A 24618-nucleotide genomic window follows, 5' to 3' on the forward strand; every position below is an offset into this window, starting at 1 on the left:
TTCTTCTTTAAAGGACCTCAGTCTTTTCTCTTGAGGCCTTCAGCTGATTCGATAAAACCTGCCCATATTATTGAAGGTAATCTGTCCTCAGAGTCCAGTGACTTGAGTGTTAATCACTTCTAAAAATACCTTCACACAACATCTAGATTGGTGTTGACCAAGCAGCTGGGCACTATAGCCGAGTCAAGGTAACACATCAAATTAGCCATCACACTGTATCAAAGTGATTTCAGCAGGATGATAGAAAATTTAGTAGAAATAGTTTAAATCATATGGGACTGTGTTAGCTTGCATAATAAGTGGTCCAGAGATAGGGCAGGCTTTAGGGTTGGTGGATTCCATGGCTTGAGGATGTCATCAAAGGCTCAAGTTATGCCATTGTAGTGTCTGTTTCATTTTCACTGTAGGATGCTGGCAGAGGCAATTCTTTGTATCTGGTGAAGTGAGAGCTGTCCTTCACATGGCTTTCTAAAGTCAAGGAAAGCTTCTCTCTTAGGGGCCCTCCTCAGTGCCTCAGTAGACCCAAATCTGCTGTGCTTGCCCATCTGTGAACCAGTCACCAGCCAGGAGGGTTACTAAGAATGTACTGGAATTAGAATATGATTAAAACAAAAAGAAACTAAGAGAAGTATTATTTTTGGTACGGGACTCTGTTAGAAGGGAGGGAGATAGCTGAGTTGGACAGAGGCTGATTCTTGGCTTTACATGAAACCTGAAGACACTACAGTATTACAGATGGAGATTGAGAAATACCTACTTTGCCATGCAAGTAAAAGTTACTCCAACTTTTTTCTCTTCAAGTTAGCCTGTGTCTCTAGGACAGGTGGGAATTGGCAGCCAAAATGTTGAGTCATATAAAGTTAATGGAATTATTGACTATTTTTAAATTAGGATGTGGAAAGTTGCATTGATAACTTCTTTTAATGTTCTGACTTCAGTGTTTTATTTTAGTGAATGGAGTAATTCTTTCCTAACTGATGCGCACCTATCGCTGGGCTTGTTCATTAGGGTTTGTGTTCATTTCAGTCTTGGGTTTTCAGCTACCAGACTTTTAATTTGGGGATTTGGGGCCATTTTTGTGTCTAATGGGATTTTCTAACAAATGTTACATGAACGTAAGATTTGTCCATTGTTACAGATATTTGGAGTAACAAGAATTGAATGAATTTTGCATTTCTCGACAGCTTTTTTGCTATTTGTTTCTGGGTTTAAATGAGTTTTCTGAAACTGAATTGGAATTTTACATCATGTTTTAGATTTAATATAACCAATAAACTTTTAAATTATACAAGTTCAGATTCTTTTATCACCTTCGGTTATTTCTGCAGCAGCCACTTTGCCAACCTGGATTCCCTTCATTGATTCGTCTGCACACTTTTACTCTTGATTTTAAGGCTGTTCTATTCCCCCAGCATATTTAGTTGCATAAGAAAGGCTGGACTGGCATGCTATCCCTAAAATCTTATGTGATTCTATTTGTCCCAGAATATAATTGAGGTTACACAGACTGGTCACTGTCCATCCAATTCTTACAACAGAAGCTGCATTAAGTGATGGCAGTTTAATGGAGCACTCATGATGAAGGTACATTAAAGCTACTTAAACATAACAGATGTTTACTTCTAAGGTGGTGACAATACAGCTGTGGGTAAAACAGGTTGTAGGTAATGTTTTTAAAAAGCAAGGCAACTTTAGGAATAAGATTACTTTAAACAGAGTGAGATGTTCTAAGTTATAAAATTATAAACTAAATTAATTTGAAATTCCCAAAGAGAAGTTAATGTTTTAGTCTTCAGAAATTATAATTTTGACTATGTGAACTCTAAACAATTCTCTTTGAGGTAGATCAAAAAAATTAACAAATCTGAAAGATGAAGTAGTGTTAAAGAATGCTCACTGTAGGCCAGTCACTATCCTAAACCATTTGCAAATATGAACTCATTTAATCCTCATAAAAAAAATCTGTGAAGAACAGAGAATGAAATGAGATACAAGAAAAGTCAGAACCACTCTCTCATACATACAATACTTGATATATGAAAAATAGTGACTAGAAAGATCCCTTTTCAACCAGATAGTCATTTTCAGTTTGCTTGATTTTACTAAGATGTGGGAAAATCTAACTTTGATGTGCCACAGTGTATTTGTGGGAAAATGCATTAGAAATAAAAATACTAAAAAAAAAAAAAAAAAAAAAAAAGGAAATAAAAATACTGAGGCCAGGCACACACCTGTTTCCTCCCATTCCCAGTTGTGGTGGCATTAAATGGATCTCTCCGCTTTCTGCTTCTGTCACCTTTCATATGGTGGGAGCACATTTCCTAATCCAGCTTGCTGTCACTGGTGGTGGCTTTGGGGCCTGGAATGAGGAATGGAGAACCTCCGATGACCAGCCAGGAGCTCTCAGGTTTTCAGAGTTTGAAGCTTTGGGCCTTTTTTTTTTTTTTTTTTTTTTTTTTAATAGAAGCATCTCTAGATTTGAGGTATTTGGTTTCAGGTTGGCATAGTTCTCAAACTTCTCTCTCCCCTGTCATTCGAAATTGATCTATTTCTCTTTTTATTGTTACTGACTGCTACTCTCAGCCACAGCTTCGTATAATGTATAATGTATAATGCGTATATATCTGTTTTGTGGTTTTCTACCACTAATACCAATGAGAAAGAGGAAGGAGGACAGGTTTCTTTCTTTTCTGCTAATACCCACACCCCAACCCCTGCCCCCAGAAACATTTTTCTGTCTCTTTGGCCTGTGGGAAATGTAAGTTACAAAGTGACTTTTGGGTAAACAAAAAATGCGGAAATAAGATTGTCTGGATACTTGTAAAAGAAATTACTTAAATATTTGGGGAGTACCTGTCATATTCTCGGTGCTGGGAAAAGGCAGTAAATTAGATAGATGGGGTTCCTACCTTATGGTGCTTACATTCTAGTTAAGTAAGAGTCTGCTGTCTCGGATATTCTGTCGTAAGAGCTGAGGTTTGGGGTTAGGCTGGGGAGAATTTAAGGGAATAGGGAAATGAAGAAATTGCTTCTCTTTGCTCCAACTTGAACAGAAAATAGAATCAAAGGAGAGTACAGGAATGCCCCCCATCCACTCCCGGTGATACTATATAGCTTGGGTTGCTGATGTTAGATCAATCCCTTCCTCCTTTTAAAGCTAGAAATGTGGGCAGCCCGGGTGGCTCGGTGGTTTCGCGCTGCCTTTGGCCTGGGGCCTGGTCCTGGAGACCTGGGATTGAGTCCTGCGTTGAGCTCCCTGCATGGAGCCTGCTTCTCCCTCTGCGTGTGTCTCTGCCTCTCTCTCTCTCTCTCTCTCTCTCTTTGTCTCTCATAAATAAATTTTTAAAAAATCTTTAAAAAAATAATAAAACTAGAAAATGTTTTCTGGCACAAGAAATGTTTTTGCTTTCTTTTTCTTTCTTTGCAGATTTTGGGCAGAAATGTTCTTGAATTTTATATAAATGCCTTGAAAATTTATATATTACAAATTCTGTCTGTGATTCTTTTACTTGTTTTAAGAAAAGAACAATGCATGTTTTGTAGTTCTTAGTTTTACAATCAGAATTGTTAAATGATGTCCAATAACTTTCCTTTCTTGATTATATCTGAGTTGAATTTGAGAAAACAGTTGTCGTACAACTTACTCTTTGTTTTTGACTATACATTTTCATAAAGTCAAGATATTTGGAGTCAGTTAATTACTTTTGTCAGGAAATACCTACCTTTTGCACCTGTCACACAACTGTGAAGAGTTTTTTTTCTCTCTAGATTTATGGTCTGTTACTGGGACTTGAGGGCTGCTAGATGGTCCTTAGCTCCTTGTTTAATTCTACACAGCAAAGAGCCCTGTTTCTTAAGAGAAGACACTGCTTCATTCTCTTTAGAGAAATTTATATTTACAGGGTGAGACTTCACTGCCACAACTTCTAACTTTCTATGCACTCACCTTACTCTGTACCCATTTCACTCTTTTGTCTCGCAGGAAGTAGTGTTTCTTCTTCCTGATTGAAGCCATTTTCTTCGCATTCCTAGGATCTCAGTTGTGTGTTATCTCTTCTATATTTTAACATTTTCCCTCTTTTCTGGCTCCTTATTTTCAGCACTAAACCTACTCACATCTCTTCTATCTGGAACAAAACTAAAAATCGTTCTCTGATTTGAGTCTACTTGTGACTCCATTAGTCTGTCTTGTTCCTTTCCTTTGTTGCCAGACTTTTGGAAAGAGTAATCAGCAGTTGCTGTCTGTACTTCTTTCTTTTTCATTCATGAATTGGGTCTGAATTTTCCTACCACTTTATTAAGATAAGGTCACTAATGATCTCTTGCCAAATCAGTGGGAATTTTTCAGTTCTTTTCTTTATGTGGGCAACATTATGTTGACTTGCTTCTTGAATGTCTTCGTGGCTTGTCTTGAAAAATTCTAGTCAGATTGGCTTTCTTCTTCTCTGTGGCTTCATAGCCATTATTAATTGTTGGCCCTTTCTGTGCCTTATGCTTAAATGTTGGTGTTCCTTGGGGTTATGTCCTTGGTGGTCTTCTCTCTTATTCCCAGATACTCTCATTGGTTATTATCATCAGTGATTCTGTGCCATTACCTTGTAAAAATATTTCTACACCTGAGCTCCAGATACTTACAGGCTCTTTGCTAGGTATCTCCATATTGATATTTCACAAGTGTTTCTCAAACTGAGTGTTACCTTTTGGCCCTTATCAGCCTGCCCTTATCAGCCTAGCCTTGATTTTAAGCTCAGTTTAAAATGTTTCTTCTTGATTCTTTAATCAGGATACCAACTGCATTTTAGGTCTGTCAGTTAAAGCATTATACTGTTATTTTATTAATGTCCGTGGTGCTACTTTATTAGGCTCTTGATGTCAGCAGCTGTTACTCATCTTTGTACTTCTAAACAATGAATTTCTGTTGACTGTTTAATTGAAAAATGTCTCAGAAAGGTAAAATTCTACAATGATGTCATACAAAGAGCTTACATGAAATATGTAATCTGAAAAATAAATTAAGGTTTACAAATGGAAACTTGTAGTTTTTAGTTCAAATTCACCATTTTTATTCCTTGTGTTTGCTTCTAATCATTACTGATTTATAAGCCTTGAACAGGTAGGATCTTGGTTAATACAGATGATTTCTAGAATGGCTAATTGAAAGTAGATTGGTCTTTCACATTCTTTTCTTGAATAGTTTTCCCTATTAGGAATAATCTTACTGTAAGAAATTTAAAACTTTTATAGTTATGCTAGATGTGTTGTTGTTGAATTTTAGAGAGGAAGTACATATGTTCAGGGATAGGGGAGGGACAGAGGGAGAGGAAGAGAATCTTTAGCAGGCTCCCTGCCTAGTACAGAGGGTCTTGATCTCAGAACCCTAAGATAATCGGTGCCCCACCAATTTTCTTTTTTTTTTTCTTTTTTTAAGATTTTGTTTATTCATGAGATACACAGGAGACAGAGGCAGAGGCATAGGCAGAGGGAGAAGCAGGCTCCCTGCAAGGAGCCCAGTGGGGTACTTGATCCCATACACTGGGATCACACCCTGAACCAAAGGCAGAAGTTCATCTGCTGAGCGCCCAGGCATCTCCCCAACAATTATTTTAAATAATACTTTATCTAAAATACTCGCAGATGCAAGGATGTCTTTGTGGCTCAGTTAGGTTAAGCATGGGCTCTTTTTTTTTTTTTTTTATAAGATTTTATTTATTTATTCATGAGAGAGAGAGAGAGAGAAGCAGGCTCTATGCAGGGAGCCTGATGTGGGACTTGATCCCTGGTCTCCAGGATCAGGCCCTGGGCTGAAGGCAGCGCTAAACCACTGAGCCACCCAGGCTGCCCAAGCGCTAAACCACTGAGCCACCCAGGCTGCCCAAGCTCTGGATTTCAGCTCAGGTTACCTAGAATTAAGCACCCTGTTGGACTTTGCCCTCAGAAACAAGTCTGCTTCTCTCTCTCTCTCTCTCTCTCTCTTTCACTCTTTTTCTCTCTTCCTCTCCACCACCACCCCCCCGCCCCACATCTTTCCCTCCTTGTACAAACTCTCTCTCAAATAAATAAATCTTTAAAAAAAAATATTTCTCTACTTCTCCCTCTGCTTCTCTCCCACCCTGCACATACTCTCTGTTAAAAACAGAATAAATAAATAAAAATAAAATACCCCAAATACTATCATTTAACATGTAATGAATATTTAAAAATTATTAAAATATCTTGCATGTTTTGGTAGTAAGTCTTTAAAATCCACGGTGCATCTTGTCCCCTTGAGTCTAGCCACATTTCAAGTGCTCCATAGGCACTTGTGACAATGCCTTGAATGAACAACGTTGTTGACTCTACTTTGGAGTTGCTACGTCTTGGTGTCTCCTACCACCAATGTACCTGCTTCCTACATACTTTACCTCCTATAACAGCCATAGGTTTTTTGTTTCTGAGGCTCTACCTTTTACCTATTCTCAGTTGATGTAGCTGTAGAGCTGATTCTACTTCCAGTTCCTTAGGGGCGTGTCTCTGGCCAGTTACAGCAAGATTTTGCTGTCCATGAGATTGAGACTTATTCCTAAGATTTCATGCATGGAGTGGGGTCCTCTTACCTGTGAGGTATAAGCCCGAGAGCAAGGAGCTATTGCTGCAACAATCACCTTGTGACAGAATGGGTTCTGAGTACAGACCTAGCACTGAGAGGTGGAGAAAGGGAACCTCAACTCCTGCCATACAATTTTGAAAGCTGTATTTCCCCGTATACCCAAAACAAAGAATGTTTAGAAGATTGATAAATTGCCTTTTTGTTCAGGTACCTTTTGTACCTTTTGTCTTGTAGGTGTGGATTAGGGAGGTCCATCTTAAAATAGCCTATGGTAGAATGCTCTAGAAGCATAGGGATGTTCTGGATTGATGGGAGGGTTTCCACCAATTATAATTTAGGTCAAGTTGTGATATCTAAGCCTCAGATTCTTGATTTGACTTCTTAAAGAGGGTTGTTCTAGACCTTTTGGTCTGGCAGACATTTAAGGATTCAACTTAATGAACAGGAATGACTCAACTCTTATTTAGTGAAAGGGATCAGAAATACAAGTAATACAATTTATCCCCCCAATTTATTTCTTCTCCTTATTGCTTTTCATTGCCTCTGAGTGTAGAGCTAATTGTGATTAGCTTTTACTGAATTTAAAATCTCTTGTATTTTAAGGACTTTTAGCTAGAAATTATTTTAATATTCTTTTCAAAATAAAGTTCTGTAATAAGTATAAAAGTATAAATGATTTTATTCTAATCATTGAAATAATACAAATATGTATAAAGAAAAAATTTCCTGTTTTACTACTTCCCAATCCTGTTACATATTCTTTAAGACCTTTGTGCTTAAAAATGGAAATAGAAATATGTATTTAAATATATAAATTGAGAGAAAAAGGAGACGCACAGGTCAAAGAGACAGTGAAGAAGAGATGCAGAGAATCCCCACAGATTGATGGAGTGTGAGAGAGACTGTTGGAGACATAGAGAAAGAAAAAGAGGCCCAGAAAGTCCCCACAGACACAGAATCTGACAGACTCATGCACAGAACACTTTCACTATCCTAAAAATTTACCCTAGTGTCCATGTGTTCATATATCCACCTTTTGAAACTCTGGCAAATACAGATTTTTTTTTTTTTTACTGTCTCCATAGTTTTACCTTTTCCAGAACAGCATTATAATTGGAAACATACAGTATGTAGCCTTTTCAGATTGGCTTCTTTCACTTAGTAATATACATTTAAGTTTGCTCTGTGGATTTTCATGGTTTCATGCTTTGTTTCTTTTTAGTGCTAATTAACATTCCATTGTGTGGATGTACCCTATTTATTTATCCATTCATCTCCTGCAGGAAGTATTGGTTGCTTCCAAGGTTTTGGATAATTATGAATAAAAATGCCGTAAATATTCACATGCAGGTTTCTGTTTGGATATATGTTTTTAGTTTTTTTGAGTTTCTTTGATTAAATATCAAGAAGCATGATTGCTGGATCATATAGTAAGAAGAGTATATTTCATTTTGCAAGAAACTTTCAAACTATCTTCCCAAGTGAGGTGTATCATTTTGTGTTGCCTTTAGTAATAAATGAGAGTTCTGTTGTTCCATATCCTCATCAACATTTGATGTTGTCAGTGTTTTGGATTTTTACCTTTGTAATAGGTGTGTATGGTATTCCATTTTTGTTTCCGTTTGCCATTCCTTAATGAGAAATGATGTTGAGAATCTTTTCATATTCTTATCATCTGTGTGTGGGTTTTTTCCCCCCCTTGGTTAAGTCCTGTTCAGATCTTTTGCTCATTAAAAAAAAATTATTTATTTGAGAGAGAGAAAGCGAGAGCACGAGGGAAGTGGAGAGGAAAAGGGGGGGGGAGAAGCAGGCTCCAGGATCCTGGGATCATGATCTGAGCCATAGGCAGAACACTTAACCACCTGAGCCACCCACGTGTCCCTTTTGCCAATTTTTTATTGGGCTGTTTTCCTATTGTTGAGTTTAAGGACCTTTTTGTACACATTGTATATCAGTCCTTTATCAGGTGTGCCACTCCCTGTGAACTGTAAATCAGTTTCTCAGTATTCATAAAATAACTTGCTACAATTTAATTGAGATTGTGACAAATACATAGGTATTGTGGTTGGGAAGAAATGACATCCTGACAATATTGTGTCTTCTCTCCATGTACGTGGAATATCTCCATTGATTTAATTTTTACTGCTTTCATTGTGGTTTGTAGTTTTTCTCATGTATATCATGTACATACTTTATTATGACTTATAAGTTAAGTATTTTTATTTCTAACGTGAATCATATAATGTTTTTAACTGCAAATTCCAGTTCATTGCTGGTGTATAAAAAAGCAGTTAACTTTGTACATCAATTTTGTATTTTGCAACCTTGTTAGAGTTGCTTCCAGGACTTTTTTGTGTGTATGTGTGACTCTTTGGGATTTTCTTTGTAGACAATCATGTACTTTGTGAACAAAGACGTTTTATTTTTTCCTTTCTAATAGTGTATACCATTTATGTCCTTTTCTTGTCTCATTGCATTAGCTAGGTCTTACAGTACATCAATGAATAGAAGTGGTTAGAGGGGATATCCTTGGCTTGTTCTTTTGTTTGTTTTGTTTTTATTTTTTTATTTTTATTTATTTTTTTTTTTTTTGTTTGTTTTGTTTTTAAGACTTTATTTATTTGAGAGAGACAGCAACCAAGAAAGAACATGAGCAGGGGTGGGGGCAGTGAGGGCCAGAGGGAGCAGCAAACTCCCTGCTGAGCAGAGAGCCTAGTATGGAGCTTGATCCCAGGACCCTTCGATCATGACCTGAGCTGAAGGTAGATGCTTATGAGCCATTCAGTCACCTAGAGCATGGAACTCTTGATATCAGGGTTGTGGGTTCAAGCCCCTCTTTGGGTGTAGAGATTACTTAAAAATAAAATCTTAAAAAAAAATGGATATAGGCCTATTTAAATTATTTTTCCTTGTGTCACTTTTGATACATTGTGTCTTTCAAGCTATTGATCCATTTTATCTACATAACCAAATTTGTGGGCATACAGCTGTTCATCTCTTCCTTTACTATCCTTTCAATGTTTTTGAGAGGGATGGGTGGGTGGCTCAGCAGTTGAGTCCTGGGATCGAGTCCAACATTGGGCTTCCTGCATGGAGCCTGCTTCTCCCTCTGCCTATGTCTCTGCCTCTCTGTCTCTCATGAATAAATAAATAAAATCTTTAAAAAGTTTTTGAGGGAAATAGTGATGTCTTCTTTCACTTCTGGCATTAGTAATTTGTACCTTTTCTCTTTTTTTTCCATAATTAACCTGGCTAGAGTTTTTATTAATTTATTTGACTCTTTCAAAGAATCAGCTTCTAATTTTTATTACTTCTCTTCTGCTTATTTTGACTTTAATGTGCCCTTTTGGGATGCATGGGTGGCTTAGCGGTTGAGCATCTCATCTGCCTTTCGCTCAGGGCGTGATCCTGGAGTCCTGGGATGGAGTCCCACATCAGGCTTCCTGCATGGAGCCTGATTGTCTCTCTGCCTTTGTCTCTGCCTCTCTCTCTCTGTCATGAATAAATAAATAGTCTTTTTTTTTTTTTTTTAATAATCTGCCCTTTATCCAGAGGTACATGTTTAGGTTACTGATTTTAGATCTTCTTTCCTAATCCACGCATTCAGTGCTATAATTTCTCTCTAAGCAGTATCTTTACTGAGAGGAAACTTGATACTATTTTTATTAGCTTTGCTGCTTTATAGGTACAGTGGGGTTTTTTCCCCCTTTGGCTTCTATCAAGATTTTTCTCTCTCTTTTTTTTTTTTTTTTTCTGATTGAACCTGACATACATAGTAGATCTTCCTGGATATTTTTTGAGTTTCATGGATATATGGTTTGGAGTTATTATGAATTTGGGAAAATTTCCGCTATTATTCAGATATTTTTTGTTTTCTCTTTTTTTTCTATTTTTTAGTATTCTGTTTAAAAAAAAAAAAAGATTTTATTTATTCATTCATGAGAGACAGAGAAAGTGAGAGAGAGGCAGAGACTTGGGACTCCAGGATTATGCCCCAGGCCGAAGGCAGGTGCTAAACTGCTGAGCCACTCAGGGATCCTCTAGTATTCTTTTTACATATGTGTTAACACCTTTTGTAGTTGTCTCACGTTTTTTGAGTATTTTGGGCTTTTTTCCATTTTTTATTTTTATTTGCATTTCAATTTTAGAAGTTTCTTCTGACATCTTCAGGCTCACTGATTTCTTTGCTCATCCATGTCCCATGTATTGATTAGCCCATCAAAAACGTTCTTTATTTTTGTTAGTGTTCATGATTTCTAGTATTTCCTGTTGATTCTCTTAGAATTTCTATTTCTCTGCTCATAGTATCTATCTGTTCTTGCGTGTTGTCTACTTTTCCCGTTAGAACCCTTAGAATATTAATCATAGTTCTTAAAATTCCTGGTGTGATAATTCCAATTTCTCTGCTGTATCTGAATCTGACTCTGATGATACTTGCATTTTCTCTTCAGATTGTGGTATAGAATACCTTGTAATTTTTCTTTTTTTTAAAAAAAGATTTATTTATTTATTATTTATGATAGACATAGAGAGAGAGAGAGAGGCAGAGACACAGGCAGAGGGAGGAGCAGGCTCAATGCCGGGAGCCCGACGCGGGACTCGATCCCGGGACTCCAGGATCGTGCCCTGGGCCAAAGGCAGGTGCTAAACTGCTGAGCCACCCAGGGATCCCCCTCATTTTTCATTGAAAGCCAGACACAGTGTATTGGATAGAAGAAACTAAGGTGAACTGGCTTTGGTGTTAGATTTTATGTTTATCTCCTGAGTGGTTAGGCTGTTCCTACTCTTTGCAGAAGCTGTGTCAGAGGCTAAGATCCCCCCTATTGTCTTTTGAGTTCCCTGGAGATGACTTCTTAAAATGTCTGGGATGTGTAGTTCTTCGGTTGTATTCCTTTGTTATTATACAGGAGCCTTATTATATGGTAGTAAGTAAGTTACAGTGGGAGAGGGAAAGTATTTTATACGCCTGTGTTTTGATCTGTTTTTTAGTGCGCCTATATCATTGGGCTGCGTCCTTCAGAGGTGTTTTTCAATTTTCTTGCTTTTCCCCCCCTTAAGACAGGAATACTAAAGGATGCTGCAGTTGAGTATTTCCTTCCTTTGAGTCAAAGGCTAGAATGTTCTGGAGTTAGATTTTTTTTTTTTTTCTGCCAGATCGGTAAGACTTGCAGAACCCCAGTCGGCTAGTCTCTGGCAATAAAATTTCTCTTGAGAGCAAGCTGTGTTAAGAACAGAATGCTCTGGGTGTATTTCATCATGACTGTTTCTCCCCTCCCTTTGCCGGAAGCACAGTATGATTTTTCTCTGATCATCATTGTGATAATCTGGTAGGTTTCCTGATGGCAAAACTTGCAGAAGTATGGAAGCCTATCTAAGGCTGGATCCCCTGGAGTTATTAACTGTCAAACTTGTTCACTAGAGCATTCAGCGATTTGTCGATTATGGTTTGGGCTTTCCTACCCTGGTAATAAGTTCCTATGAAGATTTCTGTTCCTGGGCTTCTGCTTTGGTGAGTTGTGACTCTCTGTGTCCACCTGTCTCACTCACTAATTTGAGGGGCAGTGTTTGCTCTGTGACCTCAGTTCTCTGTAGATCTAAGAAGAGTTATTGATTTTCAGTTTATTCTCCTATTTTCTTGTTGCGATGGCAGGTATAGTGACTTCCAAATTCCCTTCATGTCAGACCAGAATCAGGAAGTCCTGGTGCTAATAGTTTTTTTACTCTGCATTTTACTTTTCTTATTAAAGAGTACAACCTATCTCTAGGTGATAAAATTTTTTCATGTAGCTGCATAATGTGCCACAGTTTGGATATACAGATTTATTCAACCATTTCTTTATGGGCATTCAATTTTTCCCATCTTTTTCCCCATGATAAACAATATTGCTAGAAATGTCCATATACATGTATACTTGCATAGTGGTGTTATTATTTCCTTTGGTTTACTCCTAGATGTGGGATACTTAAGCCAATGGACGTTTGCATTTTTAATTAATTGGTAATCAGGTTATTTTGTCAAAAAGTTGTAGTAGTGTATGAGTTTTCTTTTATTTGGAAATCACTGGATATTGTCAATCTGTTAGGTTATTGTCAATCTGTTAGGTGAAAATGGTATCCCATTGTTTCTTTGTTTAGTACTTTCCTAATTCCTAGTGAGGTATGGATCATCTTATATATGTTTATCATTTTGATTTCTCATGTGCATTCTTTGTGGCATTGTCATTTCTTTCAGTTGGGTTGTTTTTTCCTTATCAAATTGTATATTAGATATAATTGTTAATATATTTAAAAATTACTGTTTGTGTTCCTCATAGAAAAGTCAGAAAATGGCAGTGTAAGAGGAAAGCCAGAATCACCCATTTGCTCACACAGAGATAAACTATTCTTAGAATTTTGATTCTGGACATTTTTCTAACTTTATGTATGTATATAAGTTCCTATTAAAATGAAAGTTCACATATGGCAATGCTGTATTATAAAAATATTATTACATATGATTTTACTACTGTTTAAATACAATGTAAGGGAAAATAATGTGCAATAGAAAAAAACTTGTTAAAAATGCAGATTGTGGGACACCTGGTAGCCTTAGTTGGTAGAGCATGCAGCTTGTGATTTTGGGATTGTAGGTTTGGGCCTCATGTTAGTTATAGAGGTCACTTAAAAATAAAGTCTTTTTAATAAATGAATAAATATATTTTATTGTATTTTATTTTTTTGAATAAATATATTTTAAATTACAGGTTGTGACCTATTAATTGATTTCATAACATAGTTTGAAACTTCTGAAGCATTTTGAAATGATTGGAAATGTTGATTTTTGAAACATTGCCTAAAACTATATGAATATATAACCTTGATAAAAATAAAACCAAATTTGGGGCACCTGGGTGGCTCAGTGGTTAAGCATCTGCCTTCGGCTCAGATTATGATCCCAGAGTCCTGGGATCAAGGCCCACTTTGGGCTCCCTGCTCAGCATGGGTGTTTGCTTCTCCCTCTGCTCCTCTCCTCTGCTCCTGCTCTCTCTCAAATAAATAAATTAAAATCTTAAAAAAAAAAAAAAACAAATTTAAAAAATAGGAGCAGTATGTCCCTTAATTCAAGATATTCTGAAAGCCTATGAAAATTTTTATTAATTCATTTTTGTTTCAGGTTTTTTAAATTTAGTATTATTGAAAAATTTAAATATACTTAGAATTTTTTTAAATGGGATGATGAACCCTAGGGTCATCATTTCTTACATTTATCTGTTACCATATTTTGCTAATCTTGTTTCATTTATCTCTCCCTACTTGTTTTTATTTTGCTGGATTATTTTTAAGTGAGTCCCAAGCATCATATTATAAACATAAATCTTGGTTAATCAGCTGCTTATAATAAATAGATAATGAAATCATGGTTATGTTAAAGAAAGAGGCCTTATACCTAACAAAATAGACAGTAATTTTATAATATTATCTAACAGTCAATGTTTACATTTACTGAGTTATCTTAGAAATATTTTTTATACGAGCTTTGTTTGAATCTGAATGCAAAAAAGATCTATATTGTAAGTAGTTAATTATTGTCTTAGGTCTCCTAGAATCTGTAGTATCCTCTCTTGCTTTTTAGAAATTTCATTCTACTTATTTGCTGAAGAATAGGCCACATTTTGGATTTCTCTAAATGCTTCCTTTTGGTGTTTTTAGCTTGTTCTTCTAATGCACATATTTCCTACAAATGATAATTAGATCTAGAAGCTTATTCAGATATAACCTAATTCTTTGGCAGTTGCACTTAAAAGATGATGCTAGAAGCTATTAACTCTTATGGTTTCTGTGGGCAGGGATTTGGGAGCATCTTGGATGGGCAGTTTTGACTCAGGTTCTTTAATAAAGTTTCTGTGAGATGTTGAGTAGGGCTATAGTCACTAGAAGGCCTGACCAGAGGTGGAGAATCGGTTTCCCTCACATGGCTGGCAAAAGGTAGTTCTATTATTGGTGGGAGGTCTCAGTTCTTTACATGGACCTTCCTTCCTTTGTTTTTGTTTTTTTTTAAGATTTTATTTATTTTTTTGAAAGAGAGAGAGAGCATGAACAAGGGGGAGGAATAGAGGGAAAGGGAGAAGCAGACTCTCCAGTGAAAAGGGAGCCCAATGCAGGGCTTGATCCCTGGAATCATGACCTGAACCAAAAGCAGATGCCTAACCCACTGAACACCCAGACACCCCAGCACATGGGCCTTTCAACAGAGTTGCTGGAATATCCTGACAGCTCCATGACTGGCTTCTTCCAGGGCAAATTATCCAAGAAAGTAAAATGGAACCTGCAGTATCTATATGACCTTGTCTTGGTAGTCAGTGACATTATCACTTCTGCAGTATTGTGTTGATCACACACACTGTCCTTGAATCACTGTGGGAGGGCATAGATACTAAGAGATAAGACGCATTGGGGGCCATCTTGGTGGCTGACTACCATAGATGATTTTTTTTTAAGAAATATTTATTTATTTATTTATTTATTTATTCATTTATTTATTTATTTAAAGTAGGCTCAACAACCAATGTGGGCTTGGACTCATGACCCTGAGAGTCACACACTCTACTGACTGAGCCAGCCAGATGTTCCTACCACAGATGATTTTAATTTAAAAGAACAGGGTTTATATTTCTTTGATCCTATACTTGCCTTTCTTTTATACTGAAAATTTTGATTGCCAAGATATTAATAGAGTCCTACAATATACCTATAATAATTTTAAGATAACAATACTAATATTAATTACTGAGAAGACTACTGAATACAGTTTTAGATTTCTTAGTGTTTCTTTTTGTTTTTAGAATATATACCCCCAGGCATAGTCAAAATACTATGATAGACATCATACACAGCCAGTTTGATACACATTTAGGTTCATTTGTTTCCAGTTTTTTAAGCATTACTTTTTCACCCTTTTTGGTTTAATGATGTGTATCAGTCATGTAAAACATAACATAATTCCAGGGAATCCCTGGGTGGCTCAGCGGTTTGGCGCCTGACTTTGGCCCAGGGTGTGATTCTGGCGTCCCGGGATCAAGTCCCACGTCGGGCTCCCTGCATGGAGCCTGCTTCTCCCTCTGCCTGTGTCTCTGCCTCTTTCTCTCTGTGTCTTTCATAAATAAATAAATAAATAAATAAATAAATAAGTAAGTAAGTAAGTAAGTAAATAAATAAATAAAATCAATCTTAAAAAAAACAAACAAACATAATTCCAGACTCAAAATGTTGAAACAGGCCACATTCAGAATAGTCTCACTTCCATTTCTCTTGTTCTTGGTCTCTCCCTTACCTATGGGCAACTGTGTTTTATTTTTAAATGCTTAGTTCATCATTTTAGTTTTCTTTTGTACATATTCACCCTCCCGTCTTTATATAAAAGGAGCATAATAGTAAATGTTCTGCTGTGCCTGGTTCTTCACATTTAGTCATGTATCCTGAAGATCACTCCATCTCAGTAGAGGTTGACATCATCCCTTTTTATGGCTATACAGTACTCCACCCTGTGGATGTGCCACAGTTTATTCAGTCTCTTACTGACTGTTTTCAGTATTTTACTGTTAGAAATAATGTTGCTTTGTTTTCAGTATTTTGCTGTTAGAAATAATGCTTCATTGAACAGCTCTGTCCCCATGTGATTACGTATTTTTATTTTGGGACAGGTTCCTATTATTGGGCTTATTAAGTCAAAGGGAAATGCTAAATGTGATTAAATTAGATATTGCCAAATTCCTTGCAGTGTATGAGAGTGTTCCTCACAGCTTCTGCAGTAGGATAGAGTCTGGTGTCCAAAATATTTAGGATTTTTGTCAGTTTGTTATTGTGGTGAAGTTTCTGTTTGAAGAGTATTTTTTTTTTAATTTCTTAAAAATTAAAAAAAATTTTTTTTGAAAAATAAATTTTTATCATGAGCAAGGTTAAGCAACTTTCCATTGATTTAATGGCAGTTTGCTGCCTTTTTTTTGTTTCCTGGTGAGTTATCTTTTTTTTGCTCACTTTTCTGTAAGCTTGTTAATCGTTTTCTTTCCAACTTAGAGAGACTTTTTATAATGTATATTAAATAGTTTTCCGGAATATAAGTTGTAAATGAATACTTGTCAGTTTGCTTTACTCTTCTAAATTTATTTGTAGTGTTTTTAGCCATGCAGTAAATTGTTAGTTTTACATACTCACATTATCAAAGTGTTTTTCTCTTACTGCTTCTTGATTTGATTCCTAGTTAGGAAAATTTTCCTTTCTCTGAGGTAATGAAGAAATTCATGTTTTTTAAAAAATCTTTTCATGATTTTATTTTTTATATTTAGCACTAATTTGCTTTTTTCTATGCTGGTACATGTTTTGAGTAACAGATCAGTTATATCTATTTCTATCTGCCCATTCAGTTCCTCAAATATGCCTAATAGTCTATCTTTGGTCCCATTGCATTAATACACTATCTTTATCATATATTAAAGTTCTATATATGCTTGGGTATATTTCTGGATTTCTGTTTCATTTCATGTTCACTTAGCAATATTATACTTTTTAGTTAATAGACATTAATAAATATCTGGTAGTGCCTCATGCCCCTTAAGCTCTCTTTTAGGTGTTTTCATTGCTATTCTTATTTATTTTTCTACATGGATATAGCATCAATTTTATGTTTAATTATAGGAAAAACTCTGTATTTTTAAAAATTGAGCTTGTCAGGGCACTTGGGTTGCTCAGTTGGTTAAGCATTTGACTCTTGATTTCAGCTCAGATCATGATCTTGGGGTCATGAGATCAAGTGAGCCCTGCCTGAGGTTCTGTGCTAAGTGCAGGGTATGCTTGAAATTCTCTCTCTCCTTCTGCCCCTCCCTCTGCTCACATTTTCTTTCTCTCTCCTTCTCTGAATAGATAAAATTTTTAAAAAGATAAAAATTGATATGCTTAATTTATAAATTATTTAGGGAAAATTGACATCTTTATTATGTTGAGCTTTCCTATCTAAGAATGTATGCATTTTTTTTTGCAAATAGTTTTCTGTCTTAGAGTGTCTTATTACTTTAGCTTTGAAGAATTTGGTACATTTCCTAAGTTTAAAAAATTAATATCTTATTAGAAATAGTCTATTTTGTCTTTTAACTGGTAATTATGTTAATGACTACTGTATATTTCTATTTTTCTAAATTGTGTTACTGTGTTTAATTTTTTTTTCCTTTGAATGTTTATGTTTTTTTCAGGGACCAAAAGATCATGTTATCTGCATAGAGAGATAATCTTAGCTCTCCTATGTCAATTCTTGTATCTCTAATTCAGTTCTAATTGAAATAGAATGCAAACCATTATATTTTAATTTAAAATAATCTGTTAGCCTAATTTAAAAAAATCAGTTGTTAATTTAAATATTTCTATTTAACCCAGTATACCTACTAGATCATTTCAGTATGTAATCAGTATAACAAATTATTGAGATATTTTATATTCTTTTTGTTGTTGCTGTAGTAATTCTTTGAAATCTGGTGAATGCTTTATACTTGCAGCACATTTGGTCTGGCCACATTTCAAGTGTCCAATAGCCACATGTGACTTGTGGCAACTGTATTGCACTATGCAAACTCTAAATACTTTCTCTGTTATTTAATACCATCAAATATAGATCTGTTGAGTACTTATTTTATAATCTACCTACTTTATTTAACTCAACATCATTAATACATTTCCACATTGATATTATTATACCTCTACAGTAATTTTCAAGGTGCATGATATAGTATAGATGTATCATAATAACTCAGGTTTTTTGTTTCTTTTTTGTTTGCTTATTGTTTTGCTTTTAAATATTTAATACTACATTTCTTTTAGTGAACATGTTTATAGCTAGATCTTTACATTTGCTATGTAAGAGAATATAATTTTTAAAGTTTTGTTGTATATTTGTATATTGGCTAATATTTTATAAATCTTCTAATTTACTGGCACTATAAAACAGTATCTGTTTATACTTCACAGTATTTATTAATATTATGTATTTATTGTCTTTCTTTTTGAAATCTTTTCCCTTTAGGGGCACCTGGGTGACTCAGTGGTTGAGTGACTGCCTTTGGCTCAGGTTGTGATACCGGATTTCCAGGATCAAGTGCCACATCAGGGAGCCTGCTTTTCCCTCTGCCAGTATCTCTGCCATGCTCTTTGCTCTCTCCGTGTCTCTCATGAATAAATCTTTAAAAAATAAAATCTTTTCCCTTTAGTTAAAGTTGTATACTATAAGATTTTATTTATTTGAGAGAGAGAGCACAAGTGGAGGGCAGAGGCAGAGGGAGAAGCAAGACTCCTCGCTGAGCAGGGAATCTCACGTGGGGCTCAGTTCCAGGACCCTGGGATCATAATCTGAGCTGAAGGCAGCCATTTAACCGACTTGAGCCACCCAGGTGCCCCAATGTTTTCATGTATTTTGGGCATAAATATCTTTTGCATATTGGCAGTTCATTTTATTTCTCATTTTCTATTGTAGGATATGTACTGATTTGTAAGACTTTGTTATATATATATATAAATAATATTAAGGATATTAATATTAAGGATATTATTCTAATTTTGTAGCATATATGTTTCTCCAGTTTGTCATTTGCCTTTACCTCTCTTCCATATTGTTTACTTAGGTACGTGATTCTAAATTTTTATTTAGTAAAATCTGTTGGTTTTTTAATGGGGTTTTGTTTTGTCTTTGGAGTAACTCCTCACCTCCCTATGGTGTTACACGTTTGTCTCAATACCAGTTTCCCTCTTTTTTTCTTCATTGACTTAAAATGATTATTTTCATAATTATTAGATATGTATTTAGGCTTTGTTTTATGATATATATTACACTTTTACAGATAATATTAATCTCTGGTAGATTAATTTTCAGAAACATTTGGCTGGTACTTTGGTTCTTGTTTTCTGTAAGGTGAATTTTAGAATTATTTTGTGAAGATAAGTATCCTCTCAGCAAAAGAAAATAGAAACAAATCCTTGGTTCTTTTATTGAAATTGTTTTAAAATACAGAATTTAACAGTTTGGTATTTCGTGAATTTCTGTATGTCTTTTTAAAGTTTATTCCTAGTCATTTGTAGTAATTTTTTTTCCTTTTGTAGAGATACTTAAAATTTATTTTCTTTTTTTTTTTTTTTTAATTTTTTTAAATTTATTTATTTATGATAGTCACACAGAGAGAGAGAGAGAGAGGCAGAGACATAGGCAGAGGGAGAAGCAGGCTCCATGCACCGGAAGCCCCACGTGGGATTCGATCCCGGGTCTCCAGGATCACGCCCTGGGCCAAAGGCAGGCGCTAAACCGCTGCGCCACCCAGGGATCCCTAAAATTTATTTTCTAATGAGTTGTTACTTGTGTCTTTTGCTTTTTACATATGTTTTTCTCTAACCTAGGTACTCTCTCTTTATTCTATTGGATTTTCAAGGAAAATAGTCATCCATCAATAATTGTATTTTTCTCTCTTTCAATGTTTATACGTTGTCTTTAATTTTATTGACTTTCAAAAAAAAGTAATAATTTTACTAACTTCTAGAGCAGTTACTAGTAATGAATATTTTCCTTTTGTTTTACTTGGTTGTTGGCTTGAAAGAGGTACCATTTATAAACTTTTAAAAATGTTTTATTTAAATTATAGTTAATTAAAATACAGTGTAGATTCAGGTGTGCAGTTTAGTGGTTCAACACTTCTATACAACACCCAGTGCTCATCACAAGTGCACTCTTTAATTTCCAACTTTTAAGAATTATTCTACCTTTACTATGAGTGAGATCTTCGCTCTGTTTTTAATTAGGAACTCAATATTGGCTTTCTTCAGATAACTTTTTTGGCATATTAATAACTTATTTTCTTTGATAGATATATTTACTTTTATTAGTTTTTCCATTCTTGAATTGATAAATTAACTTTGGAATATTTTTAGATACAGCTTTGGATTCAATTTGTATGAGCTTCAGTTAGGACTTTTGAATTTCTTATAAATACAGTTGTATATGTGCTATGTGCTGTTTTAGGTTTTGGTAGCAAGATTAAGCTGGTTTTACAAAATAAAGTTGCAGTTTGCTTTCAAATGCTCTGGAGCTGTATAAACAGAATTAAATTATATGCTTATTGAAGGCTTTATAGAAATCATCTGAAGACCCAGCTGGGCCCAGACTTTTTTTTATGGAACACAATTCTTTTATCACTTTTAAATTTTCTTTAATGAACTGTACTGGTTTTATTCAGCTTCTGCTGAGAGACAGTTTGTTCAATACATAAAACAGTTAAGAATTACTTTATGTGAATCACCCCCAGAAACTATGCACTGTAGGGTTGATTTTATATTTTAACATATATAGAGGTTAGAGGTTAGAGGTTTCCTTGGGATGCATTTATTGATAATAAATTCAGAGAGAAAGATGAATGTTATTGAAGTGACAAAGTAGGACTTCTTTTCAAGAAATAATTTTCTCCACAGCATTGTAATTTTTAAAATTTTGAACCTATAAAAAAGTTGTAAGAATAAAAAATTTTAATGAATTCATTATTCTTGCTCTTAGGTGCATTTTATCTGGTGTTTGAATATATGGACCATGATCTGATGGGACTACTGGAATCAGGCTTGGTTCATTTTAATGAAAATCACATAAAGTCATTTATGAGACAGCTCATGGAAGGTCTGGATTATTGTCATAAGAAGAACTTTTTGCATAGAGATATCAAGTGTTCAAATATTCTTCTAAACAATAGGTATGATGTAAGTTTGATATATGTGTTTAAAGTGGGTGTTATATATATCATGATTCTGTTAAAAAGATTTAAAATTTATTTTATTGCTCAAACTTTTTTTTTTTTATTGCTCAAACTTTTAACATAATCACCAATATTACGGCTTGAGCTGCATCTGAAGTTGTGTTAAATATACTTTAATTAGGGGCACCTGGGTGGCTCAGTAGTTGAATGTCTGCCTTCGGTTTAGGGCATGATCCCGGGGTCCTGGGATCGAGTCCCATATCCGGCTCCTCACAAGGAGCCTTGCTTCTCCCTCTGCCTGTGTCTCTGCCTCTCTCTGTGTCTCTCATGAATAAATAAATGGAATCTTTAAAAAAAATTTTTTAATTTCCAATAATAGTTGTTAATGTACATAAAATAAGTTGGCTTAGTTGGTTTTCTCATTTTATTTTTTCCAAATACTGTAAATGGATATTTTAGTACTTAATAATATGATTTTGGCTTTAGGTTAAGAATAGATCTAAGAAAAAATTTTTTTTAATTTAGAAATTTTTTTATACCAGTATCACAGGTTTTTTTTTTTTTTTTTTTTTTTTTTCCCCTCAGTATCACAGTTTTAAAGTGAAGTTTTTTGGGACGCCTGGGTGGCTCAGTGGTTAAGCGTCTGCCTTTGGCTCAGGGTGTGATCCTGGAGTCCCAGAATCGAGAGACACAGGCAGAGAGAGACACTGCCTCTCTCTCTCTCTCTCTCTCTCTCTTTGTCTCTCATGAATAAATAAATAAAATCTTTTTTAAAAAAATAAAGTGAACTTTTTTGAAGTATGTTTACATGCACATAAGTAGGGGGTTTTAAATTTAATTTTATTATTTTATTTTATATTTTATTTTATTTTATTTTAATTTAATTTAATTTAATTTTATTTTATTTTATTTATTTTATTTTTGAGAGAGTGCAAGCGAAGGATGGGGGGAGGGAAAGAGAAAGAGAGAATCTTAAGTGGGCTCTATGCCCTGTGCAGAGCCTGACATGGGGCTTGACTTCATGACTCTGAGATCATGATCTGAGCTAAAATCAGGAGTCACATGCTTAACTGGCTGAGCAACCTTGGTGCCCCTACATAACTAGGTATTTAAAACTTATGTTAAACATTTTACTGACAGCATAACCTGAGCTCTGATAATTTTGTTGTATTTGGTGCTACTCATTAGTTTAAGTGAGGCATGCCTGGTTCTGATTTTAGTTGGTAGAAAGGTTTCTATGTACCTAGCCCCTCTAATAACTAGAAAATAAAACAATGTGTTCATATGCATTATTGATTTGAGTTGAACAAGTAATATGTCTAATTACTAAGCAGAAGTGATCTCAGTTTTATTTCCATTGAAATGTACTTTTCTAAATAGGAACTCTTACATAGTGCTAAAATACTATTAATACTAGTATAATAGTAGTAGTATCGGTGGTGGTGGTGGTACTAGAATAATAGGAGCTGAAATTACCAAAGGAAAAGTACTACTTTTTTTTTTTTTTTTTTTAAGCTTATGTATGAGTATATCTATTTGCCTTTCCTTGTAGGACTTAGTGTACTGCTGTGTGATGAAAGTTAAAGTTTATATTAGTATATTTTTATTAGTTTTAAGAATAGAATATGAATATGTATAATATGTTTAGATATCTATCAGTGGATATAAATATATATGATTTCAGAGTAGACTAATACGTTTTTATTCCTTTTGTCTTCTGCCAGAGGGCAAATAAAACTTGCAGATTTTGGACTTGCTCGATTGTATAGCTCAGAAGAAAGGTAAGAGTGCTTTCAAATGACTATTACAGACAATAGAATTGACCAGTTTTAAGAATATTTTATTGATTTTTTTTTTTAAGAAAAGGGAAATTTACTCTTCATTGTTATATATGTGAAATAATATAATTTTATACCATATTCGATTGACTGTTTTCATTACAAATCTTATGTATTTATCTCAATTTACATTTACAGGTAAATATAATTTCTTTAAAAATGTGCCATTTTAAATGTATCTTAAGTGAACTTAGGAATTTTGTAAAAGTCATACTTAAATTTCTAATGCAAATCCAGATATTAAGATGTTCGCGATTTTTGTGTTTAGTGAAATATCTTATATTGCATGTTTAAACTTACAAACTTTGTTTTAGTTATATTTTGGACTTCTGTTTTTTTTAAACTATAGTTTTATCTATAGTTAAATTTTTAAAATTTCATTAGAGCCTTTTATTTTAAAAAAACTTGTTTGTTTAAACAATAGGAAGTTCCATTGTATAACTTTTCCGTGTGGAGCTTCCCTTGCTGCAGTTGGGATGTATATCCCATTTGGCTCCTTTGGGCTTGGTGGTAGTGAAATATGACTTGTCTTCCTAGAACTAATGTGGGAACATCTGGCTGGCTCAGTCGGTAGAGCATGTGACTCTTAATCTCTGGGTTGTAAGTTTGAGCCCCATTTTGGGTGTAGAGATTACTTAATAAAATCTAAAAAAAAAAAAACTGATAGGGAATTTCAAAATAAAACACTTTTGTGAAGTGTAATGGGTTTTATGTAAATATACTACAAAATTAATTGGGTTTAATATATCTTTATTTTGGCTCATTTCTTTCCTGTCAAACAGGAGTGTTTCTTTATATTCAGATACATATTCTGAGATAATTTATGTTTGGCTATTCTGTAAGTTCTTTAGTGTAACCATAATTTAATAGAGTGATGTATCATTAATTGAAATTCTCAGAAATAGGTTTTTATTTTCACTGAATGTTGACCAGTTTCTCTTGTTTGAATTTTTTATGGTGAAAAATGTGTTTATTTTTGAATCTCGCTGCCGTGGCTGTCACATCATTCTGAAAATTCCTTTCATTGTTTGGTGTGGAGAGGTTTTTAAATGGTGTGTTTCAGATCCATTAGAATTCCTTAAACCCCTCAGAAGTTATGGTGTAGACCAGTTGTTACGGACAGGGCTCCAGCCACCTAATTCCCCATTAGCCAGAGCTTTTCCACTTGTACTTGTTTGACTTGCTATACTTCTAATGATTATTTTAAGAAAGCATTGTGTGTGTTTTTTTAAGTTTAAAACTATTTTAAAGCTTAAAAACTGTAACCTTCATTTTGCATTTGGGAAAACTGAAAGGGTTGAGTGACTTTAAAGATCAGAAAATACTTGTTGGCAGAGTCAAGAGTGTATAGTTTGAAGTTTCCAACTCCCAGTTTGTTTGTTTTCCATCATATATAATAATGCCTCTTGGTAGAAACAAGGAAAAACCAAACTGGCCAAATATGCTC

At 34.7% G+C, this 24618-nt stretch overlaps 2 protein-coding genes across 6 annotated transcripts in view; one reads left to right on the forward strand and one right to left on the reverse strand.

The window, feature by feature from the left end:
• The window catches only part of CDK13 (cyclin dependent kinase 13), a 119243-nt gene that overhangs the window by 54329 nt on the left and 40296 nt on the right, over window positions 1-24618 (forward strand). For all 4 annotated transcript variants that reach the window (XM_077864107.1, XM_077864109.1, XM_077864108.1 and 1 more), the window contains exons 6-7: window positions 21141-21330; window positions 23058-23114. In XM_077864107.1, coding sequence (XP_077720233.1) covers window positions 21141-21330; window positions 23058-23114 — 247 coding nt within the window. The remainder of the gene's footprint in view (window positions 1-21140; window positions 21331-23057; window positions 23115-24618) is intronic.
• The window catches only part of MPLKIP (M-phase specific PLK1 interacting protein), a 109501-nt gene that overhangs the window by 9683 nt on the left and 75200 nt on the right, over window positions 1-24618 (reverse strand). The gene's annotated exons all lie outside the window — the stretch shown is intronic.

This window comes from Canis aureus, chromosome 21, assembly GCF_053574225.1.
Source record: "Canis aureus isolate CA01 chromosome 21, VMU_Caureus_v.1.0, whole genome shotgun sequence".
NCBI classification, from domain to species: Eukaryota; Metazoa; Chordata; class Mammalia; order Carnivora; family Canidae; genus Canis; species Canis aureus.